The sequence below is a fragment of the Mchenga conophoros genome, linkage group LG10 (assembly GCF_057382185.1).
Source record: "Mchenga conophoros isolate Kocher_MC1m ecotype Shallow Benthic linkage group LG10, M_conophoros_male_GT1.1, whole genome shotgun sequence".
Classification (NCBI taxonomy): domain Eukaryota; kingdom Metazoa; phylum Chordata; class Actinopteri; order Cichliformes; family Cichlidae; genus Mchenga; species Mchenga conophoros.
Window position 1 is genome coordinate 11,237,371 of NC_140535.1, and position 12,301 is coordinate 11,249,671.

At 40.4% G+C, this 12,301-nt stretch overlaps 1 protein-coding gene across 1 annotated transcript; it reads right to left on the reverse strand.

The window, feature by feature from the left end:
* Positions 1 to 402: 402 nt before the first annotated feature.
* Positions 403 to 10,056, reverse strand: mpp1 (MAGUK p55 scaffold protein 1). Its single transcript, XM_085288538.1, has 12 exons — positions 9,719 to 10,056; positions 6,919 to 7,047; positions 6,748 to 6,826; positions 6,490 to 6,575; positions 6,298 to 6,366; positions 4,910 to 5,106; positions 4,151 to 4,254; positions 3,988 to 4,068; positions 2,991 to 3,071; positions 2,689 to 2,891; positions 1,184 to 1,258; positions 403 to 1,102 (listed from the first exon to the last, which is right to left on the reverse strand). Exons 1-12 carry the CDS (start codon positions 9,866 to 9,868, stop codon positions 926 to 928), a joined length of 1,431 nt encoding a protein of 476 aa, XP_085144664.1. The 5' UTR covers positions 9,869 to 10,056; the 3' UTR covers positions 403 to 925.
* Positions 10,057 to 12,301: the final 2,245 nt, after the last annotated feature.

Genomic DNA, 12,301 nt, shown 5'->3' on the forward strand with positions numbered 1-12,301 from the left:
ACAGGTGCATTGCTCGTATCCTACCATTCAGACATGCACGCCTTGATCTATTATTGATGGCAGCCCTGAGCTATGATGCGCTCTTAAATATTCAGGCAGACATGACCCTTTTGCACCCCCACCCCGCCACCCCTGCACTACATCTAAGACCAAAATGTTAAGAGAGATTTGAAGTATGTGTTACGTCTGCCCTGTTATGCTGAACCAATTTAGGCAGAAAAAGTCTAGATGACACCGAAACAATAAAGACTAAACCTCGACTTTTATATTTCGGTTCAAAGACACCCTTTCATGTTTGTGATCCAATGAAGGGAGATGACCTAACGACAAGCAAACTGTCAAAATAATTCCACGAAAGGTCTGAGAAACAGCTTTTAACGTAAAACACATTCAAAGACTCAATTGCAACAGAGATGGGAGATTTATTCTTTTGTTTCAAAGTGCCTTTTCTAGTAACATATGAGGTATACATTTTTGCGAGGCTCTAATGATTCAGCGAAGGGTTTTCTGTGACAAACAATGATATATGGCACTACACTCACAGCATGAACAATTTCAGGATGTGCCTGTTAAAACTCAGTTACGTCAGAGTGAGCATTTCATTCACAGTTATCGCCCCGTTTTGCTTTTTTTTACTTTCCAAATAATCCCAAAGATGTGCGGCACCAAAACTTCACCAGTTAGTCCCTGAAGCACAAAGTGTCTAAACAGCCAAAAAAACCATCCCTGGTGAGGCTCTCGACTCTCTGAGATAACCCTGTCTACATATTGCTTCTTTTTAAAAACGCAATAGTGCAAAAAAATCTCTGTGACAATTAACATTTACCTAAAAGTAAGCCCACAGACATGTGGGGCATTGCGTAAAGGAGTGATATTGCACTGCTATTCGACAAAAAGAAGGTATCATAGTGGTGCCAAACATCTTTCAGTACACCCATGACACAGGCACCCACTGAGGGGTGGACGTGGCCCGCTCCATGGCCTCCTCCACACCCTTAACACTTTCATCCACGTCGTTGTTGATGAGAACCACATCAAAGAAGTGTCCATATGTGCTCAGGATGGCGTCTGACTCTTTCTGGATCATCTGCAGATTTTCCGTCTAGGAGAGGAGATGTAGATGATTAGCAGTTTGTGGTTGGGAAATTTGGGGATTTTAAAACACTTGGATAAGATGTAGTACCTGGGGAGCGGTGTTGGTCGGTGCAATGAAAACTACCAGAGGTGCAAAATCAGCTGTCCGCAAGAGTTTCAAGGTCTGCAAGAAGGATTTAGTGGTAGTTTAGAAGCACGTACATCAGTGGGACAGCTTACGTTGAGCAGTTTGAAGAAGAATTTGGAGAGGCAAGGCGGAGATGGTTTAGACATGTGCAGATGAGGGAATATGGATATTCTGTACAAGAAATGTTGAATATGGAGCAGTGTGTCTACTATCTATGTGTTGGTGTTGTTCCTGTATCATCACAACAACGTTAGTTTTGAATCAGCGTCGCAACTGAGCAGTTACATTGTTGTGATGTCATTACACTGCAAGGTGGACTTTCAAGTTTGGTTTGCTGTTAGACAAATTTAGGTTACTCACGTTGCTTCACCAGTGATAGTTTTTAAAAGCATAAGCTAGCTTCTTGTCTAATGCTAACTGAATGCTCAGACAACGTCATTTGTCAGTTGCGATGCTGATCCTGAACTAATGTTTTGATGATGTAGGAACAATGACAGCTTCGTCCAAGATGGGATATCAGATCATGTAATATGAAGCTGCCAGGCAGAAGGAAAAGAGGAAAACTATAGAGGAGATTTGTGGATGCATTGCAGGAGGACATGCAGAGGGTTGGTGTGACAGTGGAGGATGCTTGGGATGGGGTGAAATGGATTCAGATGATCTGATGATCGGCTGACCGCTAAAGGGAGCAGCCGGAAGAAGAAGAACTGATGAAGTACAGCGCATTTCACACATTTGATACTTTAAACATCCTCTAAACAAGACAAGATAAAGGCAAATATGAATTGTTTTTGCAGTGCAAGAGACTGACTCAAAGCACAGAAGGAGCAGCTTTTCCTTCACTTGTTAGCCCAGTTTTATTTGAAAAATAATTTGAAAAATGAAATCGTTATAAAAATCATACGTTTACCTGTAAGGAGTGTGAATTTCATTCAAAAAGATGCCTTTTGAGTCATTATTTAACAAAAGGGGATTTTAGGGGATTTTTAATAACTACTTCAGTCTAGACTATCCTAAAATATACCACATTATCACTTCTATACACTGTGCTGCATGAATATGAGTACAAAAGCAACTCACTGCAGGAGAATATAAAATTATCATCTTTGGTTTGTCAAAGGTGGATAGTAGGTTTAGCAAACACAGCTATAGCTACTGAAACAATAGCTAATAATATGACTGCTGAATCTGCACCATATTACTTTAACAATGTGGTTAGGTTAAAGGGCAAAAAGTTAGATTGGATATGCATTTTCTTTCCATTTGAGTGAAGCTAATTCATGTAGGTGAATATCTCAATTCTAAAGAACTTTAAGAAAACAAAAAAGCTCTCAAATTAAGCATAAAAACATTTAGTGAGTTTATGCAACTCTGAGAAATGGTAAAATAGCACTCCAGGGCAGACACAGTATTCTTTATTTAGATCAACTGCGTTGATGCTACATGAAAAGAAGTTTGGCGCTAACCTGTGGTTCTATATCCAGCAGAGCGATTTTGCCCTGCGTGTGGATCTTCTGAATGGTCTCAATTTTGGTGCCAAACATGAAACCCTGGAAGCTGCCATACTCCAGCAGCTCATTTCCAGAGATGCTCTTGGTCATGGCTTCATGGGAGATGAAGTAATATTCCTTTCCATTCTCTTCATCCTTACGTTGGGGTCTGGTGGTGTCTGCGCAAGAATGAGAGTTAAGAATTAGTGAGAATTAGCCCACGGATGGTAACAACCTGCACCACGTTAGAGGAATAAAAAGGCCATCAGTCTACTTACGTGGTGAAGGGTATGAAAACTTCTCGGGGTATCGTGTCAACAGTGCATTCTTAATATGACTCCTTCCAACACCAGGTGCCCCTGAGAAAAAAAGGCAGAATTAACAAAACAGCGCTAATTTTTTAAGGAAATTTTAATCAGACCCAAACTGTGCTAACTATGCTTTCATTACCGTTGATTAAAGATATACTTATATGCAATTTCAATGAAGACACAATCTATGTTATTTTAACTTCTTGCTAAAGCATATTAAAGTTACTGTTACTTAACACATGTGGGCTAAAAGTGTAGGCTCTCAGCTATTGTAGTCCACTATTTTACAGGGAATCAGAGCTAACTGGACTCAAGTGACTCAAAACGGTTTGATAGACACATCTGAGCTATTCCTGTGTTATATCTCATTAATTTAAGCAGGCAAATAGTCTACAGCCGATTCCAAGTATGGCATCTGTTTTTGGAATTTACTGTTGTGAATCCACAGCATATATTCAAAAGGGCTCTCGATGCAAGTAAAGCAAGACATCCTTACACATCAATAGCAGTAGCATTAAGCGTGGCCTAACAGCTCTCACAACAACAACAACAACAAAAAAAAAACCCAGACCATGCTGGCAAAATGCATCATTAACAGACCTGGCAACCCATTAAAGAAAACAGTGGTGAATAATCACAGGATTCTTTTGATGCTAAAGACAAAAAAGCTGCACAGCTGCGCACAGCTGCAGTAAAAGTCTGACAAAGAATCGCAAACAAAGAAAATTTATTCTTTAGTTATGATCATGGGTTCCAGACTTCAGGCCTTCATTGCCCACAGAGGATTCTGGACAATGTTTTAACAATGAACATCTTATTATTTCTGAAACCCAGGAAAAAAGTGACTGATCTGAGGACTGTGCACATTTTCTGCATCTTGCTTGTTTTATTTCCTATTGCGGTGATGTGGAAAGCAAAAGGCAAAGGTTACAAACTTATAATATAACTGAGCTAGGAAGCTTACCAATAAGGACCAGTGTTTTCCTTTGAAAAGCTGGGAGCCGAACAACCTCCTCATAAGAAATCACATCCAGCTGGTCAAAAACTGCAGAAGAAGATTATTTTAGGTCGCACTAGAGAAGAAATGAATGAAACTGTGGGACTGAGAGTTGCAGTGTTCTACTTACTAGAGCTGTGTTTAGCTAGGTACTTGTCCTTGCACTTCTTTTTCTTTCCAAATGGACTGCAGGACTGAGTGCCCTCTTTGGCCTTGCTTTTACTGGCCACCCTCCTGCAGGGAAAACAGGTATTTAAGTTAGCCTGAGAATATCTGGTACAGTTCACTCTGTATTATAAATCAGCCACGACATTAAACCAGCAAACCTAGATCGTGTACATCCCTAACATGATGTCAAAAGCGCTCTGACCACATGGGGCATGGAAACTGCCATTCTTAAGAGGATCTTGTGGTTTTCTATCAATAGATCCTTGGGGTCCAATGACTTGAGAGTTTGGGTTTTGATGGACTGAGCTTAGCCTGGCAGAACCCGTGAATAATTGTTTTGGTTGAGCTTTGGGCAGTTTGAAACCCAGTCAATCTGGACCAGTTTTATTCTGGTGGTGGGGTGCACTGTACTGTTTGGAGAATGGAGATGCCAGGCAGGACACTTTCCAAACAGAACATTGCAGTAATGGCAGGTATGCCCCTCCCTGAGGCTGGAGGTTTCTTCCTGTTAAAAGGGAGTTTTCCCTTCCCACTGTTGCCAAGTGCTTGCCCATAGGATGTCATCTAAATGCTGGCGATTTCTCTCTATTATTGTACCTTACCTTACAGTTACGTTAAAATATAAAGTTCTTTAAAGCAACTATTGTTGTGATTTTGGCGCTATATAAATAAAATACAATTGGATTGATTTGTGATGTGATTGGTATATTAAAGAGTTTACCATTCTTGGAGCTCTGGAGAAGGTATGAGTCCAGCAAAGTCAGTAGCACTGCTCTCCACTCTGCCCTGCCACCAGTTTGGATCCTGCTTGTTGATGATCTGAATGATGTCCCCAGTCTGAAACTTCAGACCTGCCTCTTTGCATGGGATGAGGTCATCTGTGGCAGGGTCATAATTGAACTGAGCCCTCATGTACATCTGGAGATTGTGAACAAATCTTATTAGTTCCCCTGGCAGTAAAAGAACTAAAGATTTACAGTTGGCATTATGTAAGGTACTACTGATAACCTGCTGTCCTTACCAGAGTGTTCAGTTATCACCCAACACTTATTTAAGGTCAGCCGGGAGTAAAGTTCTAATCTGTAGAACTTAATAGTTTATCTGAAGTCTACGATTCTGTGATTCTACTGATAACTGTGAATTCACCCTGAAGTAGAATACTAGTAAACAATTTCATGATATGATCTTGGACAGCTCCTTTCAAACTGTGGACATGGCTACATTTCTAACCAAGGGACAAGGTCTACTTGTGCGAATAAATAACTGTAACTAAGTAACTGTTTGTTACTTTTTATATCTCAGGTTAAAATCCAAAGGGTGCAAACTATGAGGAAACTGTCAAAGATCATAGCAGGAACACATGTAGGGTCCCCTCAGCGTAAATGATTACTAATGTTAGTAGAGTCCATGAACATGTATTTGTGGTTTCCCCAAGAGACTCCAGTAGAAGTTTACACAAGCTTACACCCCAAAATGTGCACAAACATTGATGCACTGGAGTGATCTGGGTCACCAAAAATGCTGTTCTCTGTATGGAAAGCATATTAACAATGCCTACATATTAATGCAGTGCAATCTTTAAAGTAAACTGCCATCACTGACCACAACAGGGACGAACTTTGATGCTGAAAAAAGAAATATATGTCAATTCTTTTAAAGCTATTTTAAGTTGATGTCGTCTGTACTTAAAAGTATGTTACAGGGCAGCCATTTTTATGCCACAAGAAAGATGTAAATGGAGAGACATGCTGTGGTCACTAGATGGCAGAATGAAACACACTACCAATGTGTTTCATGTCAAAAAGCAACAATGAGTGATGTTCTTAACATTAAAGCTAGGTTTATAGTCACCTGGTTTGTTCACTGACTAACAGCAGATTCACCTAAACAAAATCATTGTAAGCAAGTAAGATGCAGAAGAAAAAGACTGCGAGAAAAGTGACCAAACTAATACTTGACTGTGCTCTAATATGACCAGAAAAGCCTGCTTTCCTGGATTCACTCATGCAAATCTCAAAAGTCTCTTGGAGAGAATAAATATGAATCAAATTATTCAACATAAGCATCACAACACTAAAGCTGTGCATAGTCTGTCGGTCGTATCGTTACCTCGCAGATTCGGGATCGACTCTTCATGTTGGGTATGATTTTCATCGTGACGACTCCATTGGTTTCTCTCTGTATGTAAAATAGAAATGGATTTATGTTTTTATAGCACTGCCGAGTTAAAATGAAGTGCAAAAACTGTGATTCAGTATAGCTCCAAACATAAATGGAAGGACTTAAGAGCTGGTGGCTTACCAGGATCTTTTGTAGCTGATCTACAGTTTGGTTTGTCACAGTTTTTCCATTGATTTCTGCTATTTCATCTCCTTCGTGTATAGACCCTGGAAAGACAAAGAATGCAAACTAGATGTCTTACTGATCCTCCAGTACTATAACAACTAATCAGGACATCAGATAAAACTCCCTCGTGACACACTATATTAATATCTTTTCTTGCACAATTCCTGCAAACTGTAAAAAAACAAAACAAAAAAACAAAATGTGCTGAATCACCTTGTCTGTGAATCATCCCTCCATGCAATATCCTGGCCACCGTGCATCGCTGTTTCTCGTTCAGTTTCAGAGTGACCCCCTACAGACACAGACCACAGTCAATGAGGAGGAATCATTTCTTTCAAATTTAAAGCAGGAGTACTGAGTGAACAGTCGAGGCTGATTACATACCATTGGCTCTGAAGCACTCTTTTCAAACGCCACTTCTTTCATCCTGGGAACCTCTGTGCAATTTCTGTGTCCAGCACTGCCGTTGGTATAAAAGTCAGCCCCCTGATTCTCAAAGTTTTGCATAGCTGCCTGTTAAAATGAAGAAAGAAAACAAATGAATCACATGACATCACAGGAAATGAAATTAACTAAAGAACAAGAAGCCTCCCATTATACAGGGAACCGAATTCACTATTCTGTCAGATCAGATCATTAGCTTACTGCTCTTTCTAATAACGGCGGCGGACACTTTCTGCCCTCGTGAGCACAACAGCTACGTTTCCTTTGCACTTTCAACATATGTTCAAAGTTGAAAATTAACCAGACATTAAAACACACTTCATTAACCACGTCCACTCATCTGGTCCACCAGGTTCGTGTGGTCATGGATACCAGCAGTGTGATGAACAAAGCACTGATGTAGCAAAACGAATACACTACGAAGCATGCTGCTTGAATGTTTGCTACAGAAATCAAATGTGTAGATTTGTGCTATTCTTTTACACCAAAAGCGTAGCAGGACAACCTCGTCTGAGTTATTTCCCGAGTGTAAGCATCGCCGTAAAAGAAGAAATCCACGTAGCTCCCCTGACAAATCAAGACACTACGGAATTACATTAAATCTACTGAGTACAAGATAAGATACCACGTAATGACTCTGTGAGAGTAAAGTGCCCTCCAGGATCGGGCAATGAGTGCACCATATCAAAGCTTTTATAATTTGTTCACTTAACTGACATCAGAGAGATGATTGCCTGCATCAGCAAACTTTCTTGCGTGAATATGACACATCAGCACTGCTTCAGCAAAAAAAAAAAAAATTATCTACCTTCCATCATCAGCATTACAATAATCCAATCGTTATCACTGTCCACCTCACCAATAGCTTTAGCTGCTCTAAAGCCAACTCTGGGTTTAGAAACTACTCCTGCACTGATGAGCATCCAGTCAGGTCACTTCTCTGTGAGGTGTGATAGTAATTCATCAGCTGTGTGTGCTGTTAGCCATCGGGAGTGTTGAGCACCAGGAAAGAGTGAAAAGCTGTATAAGAAATAAATAAAAATCTTGATATTCCGATACACGATATGTATCTTCCCTCTCATTTCTTTTCACACACAAAAAAGAATCTGCAATAATGTCCGCTTACTCACAAATCAGCTGAACGTGTCTGAAGAAAGGAGCAGAAATGTCTCTGATCTCTTGAGGAATTAGATTTAGACTAGCACTAAAGGGTCATTTTAATAAAACCCACCTCATCAAGATGTTGACAGTGAGCTCTGTCAGCTCCACCACTTGGAGTGTAACAAGATCAAGATTTAATTAAAGGTTTGAGAAATGCTTCAGTAACTGGAAACAAGCTATCCTTCAACAAGTATGGTCAGGTCATGGCCACAGTTTTAATGCTGGTTTCAAGTTTGGAGGAGCATCATGGTAAAGAAAGAGTGTTCAAAGCGGCGGCTTGTCTCTTCAGGGTGAAAAACAGAAGGTGACAGGCATGTAGAGGAAGACCATCCGTGCCGAGATAAATTAATTCACCATAAAAATCTATATCAGTAGTTCCATTTGCTTTTCTGCACACAGTTGGGTTACTAATATAACACAGAATAGTTGATTATACTTTATCTTTCTTACATGATCTGCTGTTTTTAACTAAAGGAATATAAATCATCAGCCCTCCCCAATGAAGGGTTTACAGGTTTTTGTTTTCCTTCTATTGATCTCTTGGAGAAACACAGTAGGAGATTAATAGTTGACATTTGAACACTGTGTGGTTAATGAGCTTTCCACAAAAAAGGAGAAAAAAAAGGAGGAAAGAACTGCCAAAAGTTCTGCGTGTCCCACTTATCAACTTGCCTCAACTTGCCTTAAGACCTTAAATGCCTTATTGTCTATCTAAGTAGGGCAGTACACAGTTATTAAGCATGAGATATTAGAAGCATAACTCAGTGCAAAGGAGCAAAAAAAAGGAAAAAAAAGTAAGAAAGAAAGACACAAAATATGATTAATCAGCCTTAAACACACCATTTAAGATAATGCCCTCGTGACCTCAGTTAGAGACATGCTGATTAACACAGATCAGAAAGATATGTAGGCAAGATTGCAACTCAAGGCTATTGAACTGCAAACTGCTGATGTCAGGAATAAAGTTTCCTCTCTTTCACATTTCCCTCAGTGGCTCAGTGCTGACTTTTCAAATTCTGAGAAGGCACCGGTCTCCTGCTGGAAATCAAATCCAGGTCTAAAGTGTGCCAGAGATTTAACTCTGGCTTTCTCCCTTCCGACATATTCTAAATGTTTTCTGGGACATCTTTTCCCAGCTGGTTAGTGAGACAGTTCATACTACTCTGTGAAATACAGGAACATAGTCTTATGATGGCTAAAAGAAAACCAACAAAAAAAAAAAACCCTTCCCTAATGTTTTCCCCGAGTTGTCAAAATACTTGCGTGAATTTGTGAGAAATGGAGAACTGAAACTGCCACAGCAATGTCTGCTGATTTCAAGCTGAGGCTGACCGATAGTGCTGAGCAATGAAGAAGCTGCTAACACAGTAAAGATCTAAATGTTCTTTGTTTAAGAGATCAACACATTCAGCTGCTGCAGTATGAAAACATAAACGGGTCTATTCTTAGAGATCTTGTTCGGAAATAAACAACGATCACATGTCCCCGTATCTGCTTCCCGGAAGCAAATAAGAACAGCGAAATCAGAGGGGTCTAAATAAATTAATAAGGTATATATATACAAAAAAGATCATCTTACCTTGTCAGACTTTGGTTTGTTTTGAAGGAGCTGCTCCAGGTAGAGATCGGAAAGGGCTGTCCGGGCGCTGTTCACGGACTCCAGTGTGACAGTGGGATCGTTTTTATTGGATTTTAACGTCATCTTTCCCGTTAGATAAAAAAAAAACATACACAGTGAACTCGATTTGCCCCCTCGATCAAAGTCCTCAAGACACTGGCCACAAACTGCTGATAAGGAGTGACTATGAGATAAGTCACTGTCGGAGATAAAAGTCCAAAGATGTGATCAGCAGTAGGTGAGGTTCATGCGATAACTACTGCAGGGACACCGCTGACAAAGCAAGTAAACATGCATCTGACTGCTGCTGTGCTCTGAGGGGCTGGCTGCTGATGCGTTCAAGTTCCCCGTGCGAGCTCAGGAATCTCATTATTAAAGTTATTATCACAAAATGAGCGGAAATCAGAGAATTACAAACGATAATGTAGCGCTTCTTATTGTTATTTTCTTTGGATATTTCTACGTTGGCATCGTATATCCCTATTGATCTATAGGCTTTCTCTAAACTGCGATGTTTATTCAAACATCATCTACCTATGTGTCACAAAAACCCTTTTAAAGATTCTTTGTTTATTTTTCGTTTTATTTTTTTAAAAAGAGTACAAAAATAATTCAAAACCGGTGCTAAATAAGCCTTTGGAATCTGATGGGCCAACACGGAAATCAATTTCCATTTTGAGCCCCACAAAATGCTAAATGTCCCACAGGCGGAGAATGCAACATTACCGCAGCATTTTCAGCAGGGCTACCCTCTCAAGCTACAGAGAAGCAAAAAATAACGTAGTCCCGGTGATTCCAGCAGCTAGCTTGCAAGAACTTCAGTTTGGAACATAGTGTACCCAGCTGCAGTGTGATAGTCTCTCTGTGCTAATTTAACAAACAAACAAAAAATAATCAGTGGGAAAGTCGAGTGATCCTATTACTGATACATTACTGAGTGATTACAGATGACATCAGTGTTGCAACATGCACACTGCATGTGATTAGGTTTAATACAGTGCAGCTGTGGGAGACTGTGAGCAGGAAGCCCCGTCCTTAAATGGCCTGTCTATTTCCACTGTGTACTCATACAACATATACAAGCATGTATGCAGTCTTTTTGACAGGTGAACTGAGGGCTGGTTCACAAAAACACATGGATTTCATCTCCTTTACTGTTTTAATGAACTTTAAATAGATTTATATTACACCGCTTTCAATTCAATTCAGTCTCATTTATATAGAAAACAAATCACTATATCTCAAGGAGCTTTATATTGCAAGTAGACTACAATAATAAATAGAAAACTCGAATAATCAGAAAACCCCCTAGCAGCAAGTCTTGGGTGACAGTGGGAAGGAAAAACTCCCTTGCAAAAAGAAACCTCCAGCAAAACCAGGGAGGGGTAGCCATCTGCCGTGAAGAGAGCAGAGAGAGGATAGCACAAAAGACACACATGGGAGACAGCCAGAGTTTAAAATTAACGATGAAATACAACATGGAGAGTGAAACAGAAGTGAGTGAAGAAGAAACAATCAGTGGATCATGAGAAGCCCCCAGCAGTCCGGAGCTATTGCAGATTAACTAAGAGAGGGTTCAGGTTCACCCAAACCAGCCCCAATTTGTTGAAATAGGAACATTTTAAGCCTAATCTCAGAAAAAGAGAATGTGTCTGTCTCCCAAATGCAAACTGGGAACTGATTCCACAGAAGAGGAGCCTGAAAGTTGGCTGAATCTTCTTCCCCTTACCGCCAACCAGTCATGGCAGATGGCTGTCCATCTCTGAGCCCAGTTCTACTCCATTTAAAGGGAGTTTTTCCTTCCCACTATCACCAAGTGCTTGCTCACAGGGGGTCATCTAATTGTCGGGGTTTTCTCTCTATTATATGGGGTCTTACCTTACAATATTGGTACATAATGGTGCTATATCAATAAAGCACAATTGAATTGAATTGAATTGAACAGAGAGAATAGCCCTGTACACTCAGAATTCATCCTACTGCTTCTATCAGCTGTCACATCATGATACCCAGCTTTATTCATTTGTGAAGCCAGAAGATACAAATCAACTAGCTAAACTATAGACATCTCTTAAAGATATAAAGGTCTGGATGACATCTACGTTCCTTCTTCATACTTTTCTCTTCTGATCATTCTGATACAAATTAATCCTGGTTTTATCCATAATTTTTTTTTATTCATTTATTTTTCAAAAATATATATTTCAGATGCTTCCTGGCAAAGAAGATGGGAAATTGTCCTTAAAAGGTGTGTACTTCTCCACAATGGAAATCTTACAAACTGGAAATCCATCCATCCATTTTCTTCCGCTTATCCGGGGCCAGGTCGCGGGGGCAGCAGCCCAAGCAGAGAAGCCCAGACCTCCCTCTCCCCAGCCACCTCCTCCAGCTTGTCCAGGGAAACACCAAGGCGTTCCCAGGCCAGCTGAGAGATATAATATCTCCAGCGTGTCCTGGGTCTGCCCCAGGGCCTCCTCCCGGGACCAGACAAAGAGTGATTCAGAGGACCCCTATGAAAAGACCATCGAGGGAACAGTTCACCCT